Below are 16,917 nucleotides of genomic sequence, written 5' to 3' on the forward strand. Positions count from 1 at the left end.
TTAATCGGCAGCCCTTAGTGTGTCGTGGTGAGTGGGTGCAAAAGTGGGATAGCAGAGAACTACTGTGGGCCGAAGGGCTTTTTTTTTTCCTTGCTGTATCTTTCAATCACGACAGTGTAGAGAGGAAAGCAGCTTTCTAATCCAAACCCTGCTCGAACGGCTTTCTTTGCATCATCGCCTTTACAACATACTTTTGATAATTGTGCTTTACATGGAATAGGGTTTTATTGACTCAGATGAAGTCTATTCAGGACATCTCATTGTGACTAATAGGTGCACCAGCAAATAAAGGTTTACTCTTATACACCTTTATTCCGTCTCGCCCAAGTTACAAAAGTTCACTCAGATTTCCTGTTCGCAGTAATTATCCCCGCTCCAGCTAACTGCTATGTTGCAGCAGTTTCTGTTAACTCTTTAGTGACTTGCAGTTTCCCTTTTACAGATTTTTTTAATGTTAATTCTACATATTGAACCAGACTCCATCTTCAATCTCAATGACAGAGTTCAACTCTCAGAAACGCTTCAACGTTAACCTTTATTTACACCGCTATCATTTTCAAACAAGGCAGAAAACAAAAGATTTAATTAAACCAGGCTAACAAGTAGTTGACAGAACAGTAGGGACATCCTCTGGAGCTTCACCAGGTAACCAAGCCAATGTTTTGCAAACTCTCAATGTTCACGCAATTTCTGGACAAGTCCACAGGAATTTTCTCTCAATAATTTGATGCAAAAACAAGCAGCAATTTAACCAAAACATTCAAGGCTAGTCTTGGCTTGTTCCATTTCATGCAAGAAGTTGTAGAATTGTGGCAAAGTCAACTCTAAACAAATGGGGGAAAAAACAAACATACATTAGTGAAGGCCTTGCGTGATTTTAAGCAGTTATAAAAGCGGCGAAATTTCAATAGAACGTATATACTAACCCATGTAAATAATTTCACTTTTGTTCCCCTTCTTGATAACTAGCTTTAACTGAAATTTAAAAGAACAAGACGATGAGTTACAATCCCGCAGGCATTGACACTTTCATTTCACTGTACATCTTGTATGTGTATGTGACAAATAAAGTTGCCTTGACGACTTGAAGCTGGTGAGAAGATTGACCATCCCCTGTGTACCTGATAGACGAGTGCCTTGACATGATGAGTTTTTGCATGTTGATTCAACACAAGTCTAATGGTCATTCACTAAAAGATGGTTTACAGCTTTAGTGTTAGTTTTAGAGATACTGCACGGAAACAGGCCCTTCGGCCCACCAGGTCCGTGCCGACCAGCGATCCCCGCACTTTAACACTATCCTAAACCCACTGAGGACCAGTTTAACATTTACCAAGCCAATTAACCTACAAACCTGTACGTCTTTGGAGTGTGGGAGGAAACCGAAGATCTCGGAGAAAACCCTCGCAGTCAGGGGGAGAACGTACAAACCCCGTACAGACAGCGCCCATAGTCGGATTCGAACCTGGGTTACCATGCCGCCCTAAGTGGAGTGTAGTGTTTTTGTTTGTGTTTTTTGGTTAACAGAACTAACTGGTTTGAAGCAGTGATCATCATAGGTCAGAATCTACCCATGATGTTAACGTAAATAATAATACTCACATTGTTTGCAAACCTGGCAGCATTAGTTGTGTGTTGATCGGATTTTCAGTAAGGTTTTAAAAATACGTTTAGTCTTTTTATCTTCCCTGATATACAATATATTCGATCTATAGGGTCTGCAAGATCATCTTCCTGCCCTTCTGCCAATCCTCCAGTCGATTACAATAATTTTTTAAGATCAATTGTCAATAATAATCTCCAAGTCATACAGCATAGAGCATGGAAACAGGCCCTTCGGCCCAACTTGCCCATGCCAGCCAAGATGCCCCATTTACACTAGTCCCACCTGTCTACGTTCTCGAAACCTTTCCGATCCTTGAACCTGTCCAAATGTCTTCTACATGGCATTACAATATCTGCCTCAAGTACTTCCTCTGGCAGCTCGTTCCATCTACCTACCAACCAACCTCTGTGTGAAAAAATTATCCCTCAGGTTCCTATTAGCTCTTTCCCCTCTAACTTTAAACCCATGTTCTCTGGTTCTTCATTAACAAGCTAGAGCTGTTGCTTAGATTTGCTTCATAATAATGAAGATAGTTCGCTGTTTGTTGGGTGAAAACAAGAAGCTGGTGTGACTTGGGTGGGGGAGGGATAGAGAGAGAGGGAATGCCGGGGGCTAATCTGAAGCGAGAGAAATCAATATTCATACAACTGGGCTGTAATAATGATCTTACTACAAGGTCTTCAATATCAATTTCGGGAATAAAGTCGAGACCTTAATACGTCAGACTAGTTAGGGATAAGGGTGGTGAAACGAGAGATATAGACGATGATGATGGACGAGATAAAGTTAAAATAACGAAAGGATTACCTGTAAAAATATGCAAAAACTTTTTGTAGTAACGATGAAAAAACAAAGAAAATTGTTAGGATTGTTCGCTGTTTGTTGGGTGAAAAAACAAGAAGCTGGTGTGACTTGGGTGGGGGAGGGATAGAGAGCCTTTAGGGAATGCCAGTAAATTATTTTCAATGAAGGCAAACGAGAGACTAGTATTATTTGCAAATACAAATGGGGAATGCCGGGGCTAAATCTAATCTGAAAAGTTTAGAGAAAAGGATTCTATTCATACAACTGGGCTGTAATAATGATCTTACTACAAGGTCTTCAATATCAATTCCATTAGAATAAAGTCAGTATGTACCCCTAATACTAATGTACCCCTGTTTCTAATGTGATATTCAAGACAGGTGGTGACACACATTAAGAACAAACATGTTGATGCACGATGATCCATAAAGTTATAAATAATGGAAGGATTGGCCGTTACCTGTAAAAATATGCCCCCAACTTTTTGTAGTTCACTGCTTCCTGCAGTTACTGAAAACAACAAAGAAAATCTGGATTAATGGATTGTTCTTGTCTTAGGCAAAGCTCAATAAATCTTTGAGCCTTTCAATGTTAAATGCCAGTAAATTATTTTCAATGAAGGCAAACGATGATTTCCCGTGAAATGATTCATGAATTCCCAGACTAGTATTATTTGCAAATACAAATGGGGAGAAGTTAATCGAAGCAAGTGCTAACAGGTTTATAGTCAAATCAAAGCCTTTACACACACAAGGATTCTAGAATGTCCATTATCTAATGAATTGGAGTGAACTGATAGATGCAGGACAAGCTTCGATTTTTCCAGCATCTGTAGTCCTTTCTTAAACATTACAGTAGTGCAGTTAGCTGTATTATAATTTATTTTTTAAACATGAACTAAAAAATAACAAACTTATCACTGATAACGAAAATTACCTCCAAATTTCCACTCCATATCCACCAACTGATTGACGGTGATCGTTTGTCCCAGTGCCTGTCTTGACAGCGCCACAGAATGCAATTTCCACTGGAAACACAAGACACGGTTAAATGATGTCCTTATTTACCCCGTTCACCAGACTCACACTCGCAGCATTTACATTGGGGTGAAGGAAAGAGCGTTCACGTCACGGCCCTATTTCCACCAATCTTTCCATCACCGCGCACAAGAACCGACAAGACAGACACCATTGTACGCAGATGCCGAGACGTGTGTTTCAGCTCTGTCTGAACAGCTTCTAATCTTGTGTGTGGACTCGATAAGAAGAAGAAACTTTTACATTAAATAGCTACCGTATTTCCCGGAAACGAAGACGCTATTTCTTACCCTAAAATTAGGCCCGAAAATGTACCTGCGTCTTGGAGGCCGAAGGCTAGATTGTTAGCCAAGAAAGATAGACTTAGCTATCCCTCATTACAGCGGCTGTAAAAGGACAGATAATCTAATCTGGGGTGGAGAGTTCCTTGCACAGCGTGCGTGGAGTCTGCCCCGGGTCAGCACGGCTGGGCCGCCAGGGGTAAAGTTGCGGGGAGGGCAGGAGCGTTGAGAAGGAGGGGGTCGGGGATCATGCCAGCAACTCACTCAGTAGCTCGGGCCAGACAGTGGAACTGCAGCCAGTCCCAGGGCACTCAGGTGATCTGGAAACTGCAGAAAACTCTTGATCCTGACTGCACAACTAAAACCAAACCCTTGATCCTGTCCCGCCAGCCTTTTTTCAAAATTTAGCAACTCAAAATGGGGGTGCGTTTTCATTGCCAGGAAATACGGTAATTTTCGTTTGCATGCAGGTGTTTCATTGAGTGCAGTCACTTCAAGTTAAATATTTCAGGAATTTTACTTGACAAAGTACCCCAGTGTTGGAATGTGACGTCTAGTTAAATCTAACCTGCTGTTCATGCCGCTTGCTTTAAGGACACAGATATGTTTTGGAATAATGCCCATTGTGGTCATCAATAAGATCACCACTGAGAATCCCACAGCCTCACATCCCTTGATTGTCCGAGCACCCAATAATCTATCAATCTGAATAAATAAATTATTGAGATGAACTATTTCAAAAGCAATTTCCCAGGTATTAAACCTTGAAATTTTAGTTTCATTTAGAGATACATCATGGAAACATGCCCTTCTGCCCACCGAGTCCACCCTCACCAACAATCACTCATACACCAGTTTTCTTATACACCGTCTTCAATCGGATATTACTAGACCTTATCTTGCACTAAATGTTAATCCCTTTATCAAGTATCTGTACACTGTGGGTTGTAATCTTTCCCCTGACGGGCTAGCATGCAACAACAAAGAGTTTTTTGCCAAACCTTGGCACAAGTGATAATAAACTAAACTAAATACTAGGGGCAATTTACAGACGCCAATTAACCGTCAAACCTGCGCATCTTTGGAATGTGGGAGGAAACTGGAGCACCCAGAGAAAACTCACGTAGTCACAGGAAGAACATGCAAACTCCAAACAGACAGTGCCTGTAGTGACAATCAAACTCTGGTCTGTGGCGATGTGAGTCAGCAACTCTACCGCTGTGCTGTCCTATCTTTAACCAAATACCTCTAATTGCCTTGTGGATGTTGTGTGATATTGTTTAACACTAAAAAACCTCTTTGCAGGAAGGGAATACAGGTGCTGGTTTACACCGAAGATAGACACAGAATGCTACCTTCGATTTAAACCAGCATCTGCAGTTCCTTCATACACAGGGGAATTACCCTGCAGATGGATTCAAAAACTGGTGGGACAGGCAGCATCTCTGGAGAAAAGGAATAGGTGACATTTCGGGTCGAGGCCCTTCTTCAAACTGAGAGTCAGGGGAGAGGGAAATGAGAGATATAGACGGTGAAGTGGAGAGTCATAGAACAAATGAATGATAGATATGCAAAAACAGGCCAGTATTTCCTCAATAGATAACAGTGACCATTGTCACATTATCTTGTGCTTCATGTTTTATGCAAAACATGGACCACAATCCTTCCGAAGAACCTTCCTTTCTCCAGTAACTCGTCCATATATCCTGCCCCCCCCCCCCCCCCCCCCCCCCATGTGAAAAAGTATTCTCTGAAGTTTGGACAAATAAGAGGAATATCATAGAAACTTAAAATGTTCATACAGGCTTGACAGCCTGAGGCTTCAGCAAGATCAGTGGGGGAAAGTTGTGCAAGGGGGATGTTTCTCTTTACAGAAGATTCTAGGATTTAAGAACAATCACCAGGCTGTTTAGGACTGAGTTCAGGTGACATTTCTCCCCGCAGAAGGTGGTGAATCTTTGGAATTTTCTACCCGAGAGTTGTGGTGACACAGGCATTTATTACAGTCGAAACAGGAGAGTGACGGGTTTTTGGATGTTAAGGGAATCGAGGAATAATGGGGACAGCGCAGAAGAATGATCAGGGGAGAACAAGCAGAGTCAACAGAGGGGAATGTGTAAATGCAGCGGGCTTGGATTTCTAGAAGGCAAGTCAAGTTGAGAAAACAAAACACTGCAGATGTTTAGACAATAGCGGTTATTGTCACCGCACAGGTCGGGCCAGGTACAGCCAAGTTTAATGAAATTCTTCCATTTGATAACGTAATCAAGTGTCAGAGGTTATGGGGAGAAGGCAGGAGATTGGGGTTGGGAGGGAGAGATAGATCAGCCATGATTGAAGGGCGGGGTAGACTTGATGGTAGATGAGGGGGGGAGTGGGAGGGTAGAGGGGGGTGCGGGGGAGTGTGCTGACATGGAATGAAGCCTGGATAATGGGGTGGGAAATTGCAACCTTCACGTGGTCCCCCGTTTCGACGCATGCAATCAACCTGGTGCTCACAATCAAATAGAACAAGTTGTCCTGCAGCTTTAGACTGTGCACGCCATACACAAGAAGATGAAGCTTGGATAATCACATAGAATTCAGAATCAGAATAAATGGGCATCTTTTAAGGGAGAAGAGCAAGATGTAACAGGTGGAGTGCTCCAAGGATTAGTCCTTAGCCATCAATTAATTATCGAGTGTAAAAGCTGAGGATGTAATTGTAAAGGATTACATTTTCAAGAGAGTTTTAGACGATGCTGCCAGTATAAGGGTTAAAACTAAATAGCGGGGAGGAGGGGTCGACAAATTGGGAGTATAAGGATGGAGTTAAAGAGGAAGAGAATACAGGTAAAGTTACGAAAGACCCCCAAATGAATGGGAGGGAAAGTTCAAGAAGGGATAAGAGAGTAAGGCCAGGTGAAATAGGAACTGGTGTGAGCGGGGAGGTGAATACAGAATTAAAAGTGTTATATATGAATGCGCGAAGTATAAGAAATAAAGTGGATGAGCTTGGGGCTCAGCGAGAGATTGGTAGGTGTGATGTGTGGGGAATTACAGAGACATGGCTGCAAGGGGATCGGAGCTGGGAACTGAATATTCAGGGGTGTACGTCTTAGTGAAAAGACAGACAGGTGGGCAGAGGGGGTGGGGTAGCTCTGTTGATGAGGAATGGGCTGTTCCCATGCTGCACGACTCTATAATTCATTTATGGACTGCCAACATTTTTTCGCTCATTTTGGTAAATATTAAATGGGCAACATGAGAACGTAAAAACATTGATGGTAAAATAATTTACCTGATCTGCAAAGCATCCCGCCTTCTCCTCACTGAGTCCTTTATAATTAAAAGATAAAACCACTTTAATATTAGGTGGATATTTTATTGCAAACATTTAGTAAAGGGCCTGTCCCACTTTCACGAGTTATTCACAAATTCTCCTGAGTTTCCCCCTTGATTCAAACTCGCAGAATGTTCGTAACGAGTCCGTAGGAGGTCGTAGGAGTCTGTAGATATATCGTAGCGGCTCGTTATGGCAGCCGTAGGTACTCATGGCATCGGGTAAGTCGGGACGTTTTTTCCAGCCCGATAAAAAATGTCCACGAGTAAAATAAATGGTCGGGATGAAAGAAATTTTGAACGAGTCTAATGTGTATTATGTTGAAATTGGCTTTTGATTTTTTAATTTATGTATGTACATATAAGTTATGTATATGTATATGTGTATGTGTGTATATGTATGTATGTATATATGTACATGTATATGTATGTATGTGTACTACATACTAAGGGACTGTGGTACACTGTGAAATCGACAGAAGGATGGAGGGTTGTGTGTTTATGCGTGCTATTTTCATGATATTTATTTTAGTTGTTTATCTTTTAATATTTTATCTTGTATGTATCGTAAGCTTTTAGAAATGTTTGAATGGTGCACTGACTGGCTGACATTTTTAAATTTCGTTGTACATGGTTCATGTTACAATGACAATAAACTATTCTATTCTATATGTGTATGTATTTATGTATATATATATATAATTTTCCTTTTATTTATTCGTTTTCATCTTTTCTTTTTTTTTTTAATCGTTCAAAATAAAGATATCAATCATTCATTCATTCATTCATTCATTCATTCATTCAAATTGCAACTTTTTACTCGTAGGGAGGGCATCGAAATAGTCGTGGGAATTCATAGACATACTCGTAGGAGTTTGTGAACATAGTCGTGGAAGGTCGTAGGAATTTGTGGATTACCACGATCTAGATTTTTCTTTTTAGGTCCTTTAAACTCGGCAGAGGTTTTGAATTAAGTCGTGAAAGTGGGACATGCCCTTAACATTCTGATGCAACTTACCCAGAGCAATGAAATCAGCTTTGACATGTTCAGCTGTCAAATTTCTTTTCAAGGCACCTGTTGAAAAGATTAAAATATTTTAATTCTAATTATACACATTTTTCAAGTCTTAACACAATTTTTCTACAATCTTATACAGTTCTGCTATAATGCATTTCCTTAAGATAAAATGGATATAATGTGAGTAATTAATTAGGGAAAATTATTGTTTAAGAAAGAACAGCAGATGCTGGAACAGTCGAAGGTAGACAAAAACTCAGCGGGTGAGGCAGCATCTATGGAGCGAACGTCACCTATTCCTTTGCTTCATAGACTGCCTCACCCGCTGAGTTTCTCCAGCATTTTTGTCTCCCTAGGGAACACTATTTGTACTTCATGGGCAAAATTGATTATAACACGATTTCAATCAGGAACTTGGGAACCACTGCAAAGATACTTTAGAAATTGACAAGCAGAAGAAAAAAAGGATTGTAACTGCATAGGGTCAAAAATTGTTTCCACGTAAACCCTCCCGCAACCACCCCCTCCCCCCCCCCCCCCCCCCAACCACCACCACCCCCACCCCCCCCCCCCCCCCCCCCCCCCCCCAACCACCCCACCCCCCCCCCAACCACCCCCCCCCCCCCCCCCCCCCCCCCCCCCCACAGTAATCATACATCACTGTCTCTGAAGTTCACAGCTTCTACTTGAAAGTGGCAAGTGAAATTGACAAGCACTCTGTTGACTCTTATGCTTCGATACTCTATTATACAATGTAGCATCAAGCCTTTGGTATATTTAGCTGGCAGTAACAAAAAGAAACATCACTATTGGAAAAGACCTTTAATTTTGAAAATCCTGCAGGAAAAATAACTTTGTTATTGCGAGTCATAGAAACATAGAAAGTAGGTGCAGGAGGAGGCCATTCGGCCCTTCGAGCCAGCACCGCCATTCATTGTGATCGTGGCTGATCGTCCCCAATCAATAACCCGTGCCTGCCTTCTCCCCATACCCTTTGACTCCACTAGCCCCCGGAGCTCTATCTAACTCTCTCTTAAATCCATCCAGTGACTTGGCCTCCACTGCCCTCTGTGGCAGGGAATTCCACAAATTCACAACTCTCTGGGTGAAAAAGTTTTTTTCTCACCTCAGTCTTAAATGGCCTCCCCTTTATTCTCAGACTGTGGCCACTGGTTCTGGACTTGCCCAACATTGGGAACATTTTTCCTGCATCTAGCTTGTCCAGTCCTTTTATAATTTTATATGTTTCTATAAGATCCTGCCCCTCATCCTTCTAAATCTGAGTCTGAAACTCTCTGGCTCCGAACCCCATTTCTCCATTGACACCAATGCCTATGACTCCATAATCTATAACACAAAGTTTCTGGGGAATGGAACCACAGCATTACAGCACTATAAAGGTGTGACATTCAGGTTTAGAAGCAGCTTCATCCCAACAACCATCAGGCTATTGAACACCACATACTCCAAATAAACCCCAAATTGCAAACTACCTCGATTACACTGAGGACTTTGGGGAATTGTTTTTGCGTTTGCACTATAATATTTGTTTTTATACATTGAACTTTTTTGTCGTTGTTTATTATGGTATTTAGTGAGTACAATGCGAGTCAGAATTTCACTGTTCCATTTCACGACATATGACAATAAAACACTCTTGAGTCTTGATATTGTTACAAACATCTTCCTAGTATTTTAGTTTTCACTCTGTCCTGATGCAGCTTAGCGGAGTGACTAAGGCAAGCCCTTGTATCTGGCCGACTTGATACTTAGTGTAGACTCTAGAGCAATCATACGTAATGACAAACACCATGTTCTGTTTAATTTGCACACGATTCAAATACAAATGCTCGTGTAGGCTGAGGATTATTTGCAAGATTAAAGTATCTGAACATATCTTGCTACATTTCCAGGTCACAATAAATAAACAATTTAGGAATATAACGCAGAAGGTGATCGATGTGACACTTCAATACCAGACTATCACGAAGACTATATTTACGTAGAACAGTACAGCAGGGGAACAGGCCTTTCACATTTTGTAACGAAGGACATTTGTGGGGGAGACCGGTGTTTCTGTCAAAACTAAGTTTGAGTTTGAGGAGTTTATTGTTACGTGTATCGAGGTACAGTGAAAAGCTTTTGTGGCATACTAGCCAGTCAGCGGAAAGACAATACATGATTACAATCGAGCCGTCCACAGTGTACAGACACATGATAAAGGGAATAACGTTAATAATGTTTAGTGCAACATAAAGCCAGTAAAGTCTGATCAAAGATAGTCCGAGGGTCTCCAATGAGGTAGTTTGGAGGTCAGGACTGCTCTTTAGTTGTTGGAAGGAAGGTTCAGTTGCCTGATAACAGCTGGGAAGAAAACTGTCCCTGAATCGGGAGGTGTGCATTTGTACACTTCACAAACTTGTAAAAGACTGAAACAATATGTAATGTTTTATCGCGGTACAAAAGTACAAATTTCCCAGAGGAGAATGAATGGCAGGAAAGCTCAACAATGTCAGTGCAACTTGATAGAATTCGAGCATCCCTCACCATTAGGAACCAACAGGGCACTTTTCACAATGTTCTTCAATGGGCCCAAGCTCATTCCATTTTGTGAGGCAAATTCACCGAGCTCGTTCAGTAACCGCTCTGACTGAAAATGGGAAGAAAAAACCCCACAGATTATAGGTAGTTCTTAAACATTTTTTTAATTCCAAGCAGAATTAACAGCTTTACATTTGAACATGTTCTCATTAGGGTAAAGTCTTACTGAAGGCAGTGGAACAACAAGTCAAACAATAGTGTGATCTTGTTACATTTTCAGTCTGATCTGGTACCGTCAATTTGTGGCTTAGAGTTGCCAATAGGCAGAGACCGAACTTAAAGCCAGAAAGCTCACTGTAAAGAAGATAATCCTGGCCTTTTCTTGTTAGCCTCCTAACACTCAATCCTTAGCAACAATAACAAAGGGCTTGAAGTGGCTTCCTTGGATACCCCCTGGTTCTGGGTTGGTATGCAATGCAGAGATATAGGCTGGGCAGTTGGAAGAAGTGAGGGACAAAACACTATGGAGATGATAGAGATGTGCCAGAAGAAAAGAGTTTGAGTACAAAAGTTCATGATGCTGGAGATACAAGACTAGAAATAAGCGCCTGTGTTGTTGTTGTTGTTCGCAAGAATAACATTTGTCCTGTCCTCAATGAGATTACAAATAGAATGCCATGCAAACATTGTAGGTTTTTATTCATTACTAGCGCCGACAAAGTTCAAGTTTGCTGTCATATGAATGAGTGCAATGAGGTCCAGGGACAATGAAAAATCATCACAGGCACAGAGACAAACAGAAAACTCCAAAACTGTACGTAAATCTTACATAAAATTCTAAAAAAAAAAACAACTAGAAAAAGACATTAAAGTAAAGACGTAATAATTAGAAACAAAAACAGATCCATAGTCGTGCAAGAGGTGGAATAAAGTGTGTTCCATTTTCGAGGCAGGGTTATAGGCAGGGTTATGATTGTGCAAGTTGGTTCAAGAACTTTATAATGGTAGGAAAATAGCGGTTCCTGAACCCAATTGTTAAGTTATGTTAGCTTAAAATGCCTGTCCCACTTGCCGATGTTTTCGGCGACTGCCAGCATCATTGACTGACCTATCAGGTCACCAAAACATTTGTGGCATGATGACGTATTGACGCTCGGTGTTTTTTCAAGTGTCGCAACATTTTTTTTGTGTCCGCTGGATTTTGAAATGTTCAAAATCTTTTGGCGACCCTGATATGATACCGGCAGTCGCCGAAAAAATCGCCAAGTGGGACAGGCCCTTTAGACTTTTGATTTCTCTGGAAGCCAGTGCGCTAGGATTTCAGTTCAATTTATTGAACTAACCACACCAGGAACCGAACCTTCTCAATGTTTCCAATGCCCTTTGAACAGTGTCTACACGTCACAGAACTACTAAATGTGGCAACTGCTCTTACCTCCGTAGGTTCTGTAACAAAGCGAAAGAGTATTTCTGTCAATGCTGCAAATTGCTGTCGGAAAAAAAAAATCATTACTATAAAAGCCAATACAGCCCAAATATTCAAGTTAATCTTAAGGCACGATGCATGCAAACAACTTAATAAGATTTTAGATAAACACAAAGTGCTGGTGTAACTCAGTGGTTCAGGCAGCATCTCTGGAGAAAAAGGATGGATGACGTTTCAGGTCGGGACCCTACTTCAGTCTGAAAGTCACGTCACGCATCTTTGTTTCTCCAGAAATGCTGTCTGGCCCGCTGAGTTTACACCAGCACTTTGTATCTACCTTTGATATAAAGCAGCATCTGCAGTTCTTTGTTTCTATACTTAATAAAATGTTACCTGGATTGTGGGTTGTATTCTAGTTAGAGTTGGGCCAGCTAGATTTGTCACAGCAAGGGCAAGATCTAACGATGGAAACATGGAAAATCCAGAGGAGTTTCAAGCAGTGAACACAGAGAGAATATTTTCTCTTGTGGGAGATTCTAGAATTTGGAGTGATTGTGGGCCGAATGGCCTATTCTTGTTCTATGTTCATATTTAATGACCCGGTCTCTGCTGCTTTAAATACTGGAGGATCCCAATGGGTTCATCACCCTCTGGGTAACAAATTGGGCCTGTTGGGGTATTGCAATGTTTTGTGTTTTGATCTGAGATTTCAATAAACAAACACTGAATAAATTAATACCCACAATACTAGTGCAAAGAAAAAGCGCAAACTTCTCATAGCAACCAGGCCCATAGTTGAAGTTCATATTGGGTAGTGTTTTGTTTAAAGATACATCTTGGAAACAGGCCCTTCGGCCCATCAAGTCCCTGCCGGCCATCGATCACCCGTTCACACCAGTTCCATGTTATTCCACTTTTTGCATCCGCTTCCTTCAGATTAGGGATAATTTTGCAGAGGCCAATTGGCCGACAAACCTGCATGTATTTGGGATGAAACGAGGGGAAACAAGTGCAAACTCCACGTAGACAGCAACAGAGGTCTGGATGGAACCCGGGTGTCTGGTGCTGTGAGGCAGCAACTCCACCATCTGTGCTGCTGTTCAAGAGCCTGATGGTTCCTGGAGAAAACATCCTCACATTCTTTAAACTGTCTGAAGAAGGGTTTCGGCCCGAAACGTTGCCTATTTCCTTCGCTCCATAGATGCTGCTGCACCCGCTGAGTTTCTCCAGCTTTTCTGTGTAACCTCACATTCTTTAAACTGTGCTATAGGGAGAAGTTGGGTAGGCTGGGACTTTATTCTTTGTTTTGTTTAGTTTAGTTTAGAGATACAGCGCGGAAACAGGCCCTTCGGCCCACCGGGTCCTTAGAGCGCAGGTGCTGAGAGGTGATGTTATAGAGGTGTATAACAATGAAGGGAATAGATAGTAAAACAGAGTGTTGTCGCAGGGCGGTGGAATCAGGAACAAAAGGTTAATGTGAGAGGGGAAATATTTAATGTGAACCCGAGGTGTAACTTCTTGATTAGTACGGGTGTCAGGGGATATAGGGAGAAGGCAGGAGAATGGGGTTAGGAGGGAGAGATGGATCAGCCATGATTGAATGGCTGAGTAGACTTGATGGGCCGAATGGCCTAATTCTACTCCTATCACTTATGACCTTTTTCACACAGAGGGCAATGAGTATATGGAACCAGCTGCCAGAGAAGGTAGTTTAGGTATATTATCACATGTACTGAGGTACAGTGAAAAGCTTGGTTTTGCATGCTATCCAAATTGTTCAGATATACCATATGTAGACCATCAGTTTAAACTCAAGTTGAATAGATATTGGTGCAATAGTTCAATTTATTGTCATGTGTACTGAGGTACAGGGAAAAGCTTTTTTTTGGTGCGTGTTAGCCAGTCAGTGGAAAGGCTATAAAGGATTAAGCATTCGAGCCGTCCACAGCGTACAGATCCAGGATAAAGGGAATAGCATTTTGTGCAAGATAAAGTCCAGTAAAGTCTGATTAAAGATAGTCCGAGGGTCTCCAATGAGGTAGATAGCAGTTCATGACTGCTCTCTAGTTGTGGTAGGATGGTTCAGTTGCCTGATAACAGCTGGGAAGAAACTGGATCTGGAAAAACTCTAGGTAAAGCATCAGTCTATCTCTTGTCTGGCGGAAGAGGGGGGAGAAAATAACAACATTTAAAGTACATTTGGACAGGTTGGTGGATAGGAAAGGTCTAGAGAGATCTGGGCCAAAGGGGACTTTAAACCATGGCATAATCTTCACCCTACCATAGTTACCCAACCAGATGCAACTAAATTATAGGTAGCTCTTTCTTCCCAAAAACCCTTTCTGGCTTAAGTCCTCCCTCCACCACCTCCAGTTAAATTCCATTTGGAATATTTTGGAGGACCAAGAAACCAAGAACAAGAACCAAAGCGTAGATGGAGCATTTTAGACTAGTTGCGCCGAAGGGCCTGTGTCCGTGCGGTGTTACCGGACGGGGAGGCGTTGACAGGTTACCTGGTCGGAGAATTTGTTGAGGGTCTGGATGTCGGTGGAGACAGCGTCGGCCACGGGCTCCCCGCTATAGTGCAGCCTCTGCATTTTGTCCCCCCCGTGTCTCTCCCTCTCTCTCTCTCTCTCTCACCCACTCTCTGTCTCTCTCTCTGTCACTCACCCTCTCTACCTCTGTCTCCCGCAGTCTCTCCCACCCTCTATCTCTGTCACCCCCCCCTCTCTGTCTCTCTCCCCCTCTGTCTTTCTCTCTCCCCCTCTCTGTCTGTCTCCCTCTCCCCCCCCCTCTCTGTCTGTCTCTCCCTCTCTCTCTGTGTCTCCCCCTCTCTGTCTGTCTCTCCCCCTCTCTGTCTGTCTCTCCCCCTCTCTGTCTGTCTCTCCCCTCTCTGTCTGTCTCCCCCCTCTCCCCTGTGTCTCCCCCTCTCTGTCTGTCCCCCCCTCTCTGTCTGTCTGTCTCCCCCTCTCTGTCTGTCTCCCTCCCTCCCTGTCTGTCTCTCCTCCTCTCTGTCTCCCCCTCTCTGTCTGTCTCTCCCCCCTCTCTGTCTGTCTCCCCCCTCTCTGTCTGTGTCTCCCCCTCTCTGTCTGTCTCCCCCTCTCTGTCTGTGTCTCCCCCTCTCTGTCTGTGTCTCCCCCTCTCTGTCTGTGTCTCCCCCTCTCTGTCTGTCTCCCCCCCCTCTCTGTGTCTGTCACACAGCCTCTGTCTCTCCCCCTCTGAGGCCGGGCAGAGCAGGGGCCGCTGTCTCTACAGTCCAGCACCAGCACATTCGCCACGGCTCCGGGGGTGAGGGTGGGGAGAGGGGGGGTAACAGTTAGCGGGGCTGTGTCTGTCCCGCAATAATTCCGGGGATATTTTTCAAGGCGGGGTTTGTGGGGGGTTGTTGTTGTTATTTTGTCCGCAGCCGGAGAAGGCGGTAAATGTAGGCGCGGTTTCGCAGGCAAGAGATTCGAGTCCCGCGAAAAGTCACGCCTGTTGTCCGGAGTCGCAGTGAAGTGAAGTGGAGCCGGAGCCGGAGTGAAGTCGGAGCGGGCGATCGCGGACCCCAGCGCCAATATCCCCCTTCCTCACCTCTCCCTGGAGCCGAGGTAAAACCCCGCACTTCACCTAAAACTGCAGTTTGATTTCTGCTGACTTGGCTTTTTTTTTCACGTCAGCTCTTTTGTATTTTGCACGCTGCTGTTGTGCATGGTGATCCCCTGGGCTGGCGACTGACTGACTGACAGACACTTTGTGTGACAATCCAGGCGCTGCCGGCGGCGGCAGATCCTTTGTTACAACAACACGTTTCCCCATCAGCTACTTTTATTATTGTATCGCGTGGAAATAGTTACACCGCGCCGATCGGATACATTGTGTCGACCGGCGTGAGGCCGGGACTTCCCTTATATATATACACACACACACACTCTCTGTCTCTCTCAGGTAGACAAAAATGCTGGAGAAACTCAGCGGGTGCAGCAGCATCTATGGAGCGAAGGAAATAGGCAACATTTCGGGCCGAAACCCAAAGGAAATAGGCAACGTTTCGGGTCGAAACCCGAAGGGTTTCGGCCCGAAACGTTACCTATTTCCTTCGCTCCATAGATGCTGCTGCACCCGCTGAGTAGTTGAAAATCGAAGGGAGACAAAAATGCTGGAGAAACGTTACCTATTTCCTTCGCTCCATAGATGCTGCTGCACCCGCTGAGCAGTTGAAAATCTCCAGCATTTTTGTCTACCTTCGATTTTCCAGCATCTGCAGTTCCTTCTTCAACACACACACTCTCTAATGCCACACACACACACAGGAGCTGAAACACTCTCCTCTCCCCTCCTCTCTCCGTCTCTGTGATTTACACCCTTTGTCTTCTAGGTTAAGAGCAACATAGACTCAGTCATCACCATTCTTGTTATTTATTTTTTTTAAATTGCGACGTTGCAAATACTTTGCAGCATTTCTGATTTAAAAAAAAAGGAATGGCGGAGATTGCCAAATGTTTGGTGATAACATTCAGGCAGTCGGTCGCAGGCAGCACCGTGTTCGTTGTATAAATAATTGTGTCCGATGGGCGAAGAACAAATAATGTTTTGTTTCAGCCGAGAGCTGAGGTTTGAACCAAGGACACACACACACCCACACACTTGTGTAAAGTCGCAGCTACGTCGAGGAATCTGTGCACATTGTTGGGCATGAGACAAGAAATGACATTTCCCTGCCTTTGCTCGCTGCAAAAAACAAAAAGCAATATTAACTTTAACTTACGATACGTCGCCAAAAACTAGTGCGCACCTCTCTTTCACAACGCACTGTTTACAGTTTCACACACGTGGCTGGTAGTGTTTTAAATGTTTCCCCGTGAATGATCAGAGTTTGGCTTTCCGTTAAGATGTACAATGGT

The 16,917-nt window shown here is 43.3% G+C and overlaps 2 protein-coding genes across 5 annotated transcripts in view; one reads left to right on the forward strand and one right to left on the reverse strand.

The window, feature by feature from the left end:
• Positions 1–516: 516 nt before the first annotated feature.
• Positions 517–14,666, reverse strand: commd7 (COMM domain containing 7). Its single transcript, XM_055652677.1, has 9 exons — positions 14,548–14,666; positions 12,044–12,097; positions 10,615–10,717; positions 8,068–8,124; positions 7,009–7,046; positions 3,347–3,437; positions 2,871–2,920; positions 927–975; positions 517–824 (listed from the first exon to the last, which is right to left on the reverse strand). The coding sequence occupies exons 1-9, from the start codon at positions 14,629–14,631 to the stop codon at positions 748–750; spliced, it is 603 nt and encodes a 200-aa protein (XP_055508652.1). The 5' UTR covers positions 14,632–14,666; the 3' UTR covers positions 517–747.
• Positions 14,667–15,458: 792 nt separating this feature from the next.
• The window catches only part of LOC129707543 (DNA (cytosine-5)-methyltransferase 3B-like), a 98,414-nt gene continuing 96,955 nt past the window's right edge, over positions 15,459–16,917 (forward strand). For 3 of the 4 annotated variants that reach the window (XM_055652673.1, XM_055652676.1, XM_055652675.1), the window contains exon 1: positions 15,459–15,624. The gene's annotated coding sequence lies outside the window, so the exon portion shown is untranslated. The remainder of the gene's footprint in view (positions 15,625–16,917) is intronic. The other variant, XM_055652674.1, reaches the window with a different exon arrangement.

This window comes from Leucoraja erinacea, chromosome 21 (assembly GCF_028641065.1).
Source record: "Leucoraja erinacea ecotype New England chromosome 21, Leri_hhj_1, whole genome shotgun sequence".
NCBI classification, from domain to species: Eukaryota; Metazoa; Chordata; class Chondrichthyes; order Rajiformes; family Rajidae; genus Leucoraja; species Leucoraja erinaceus.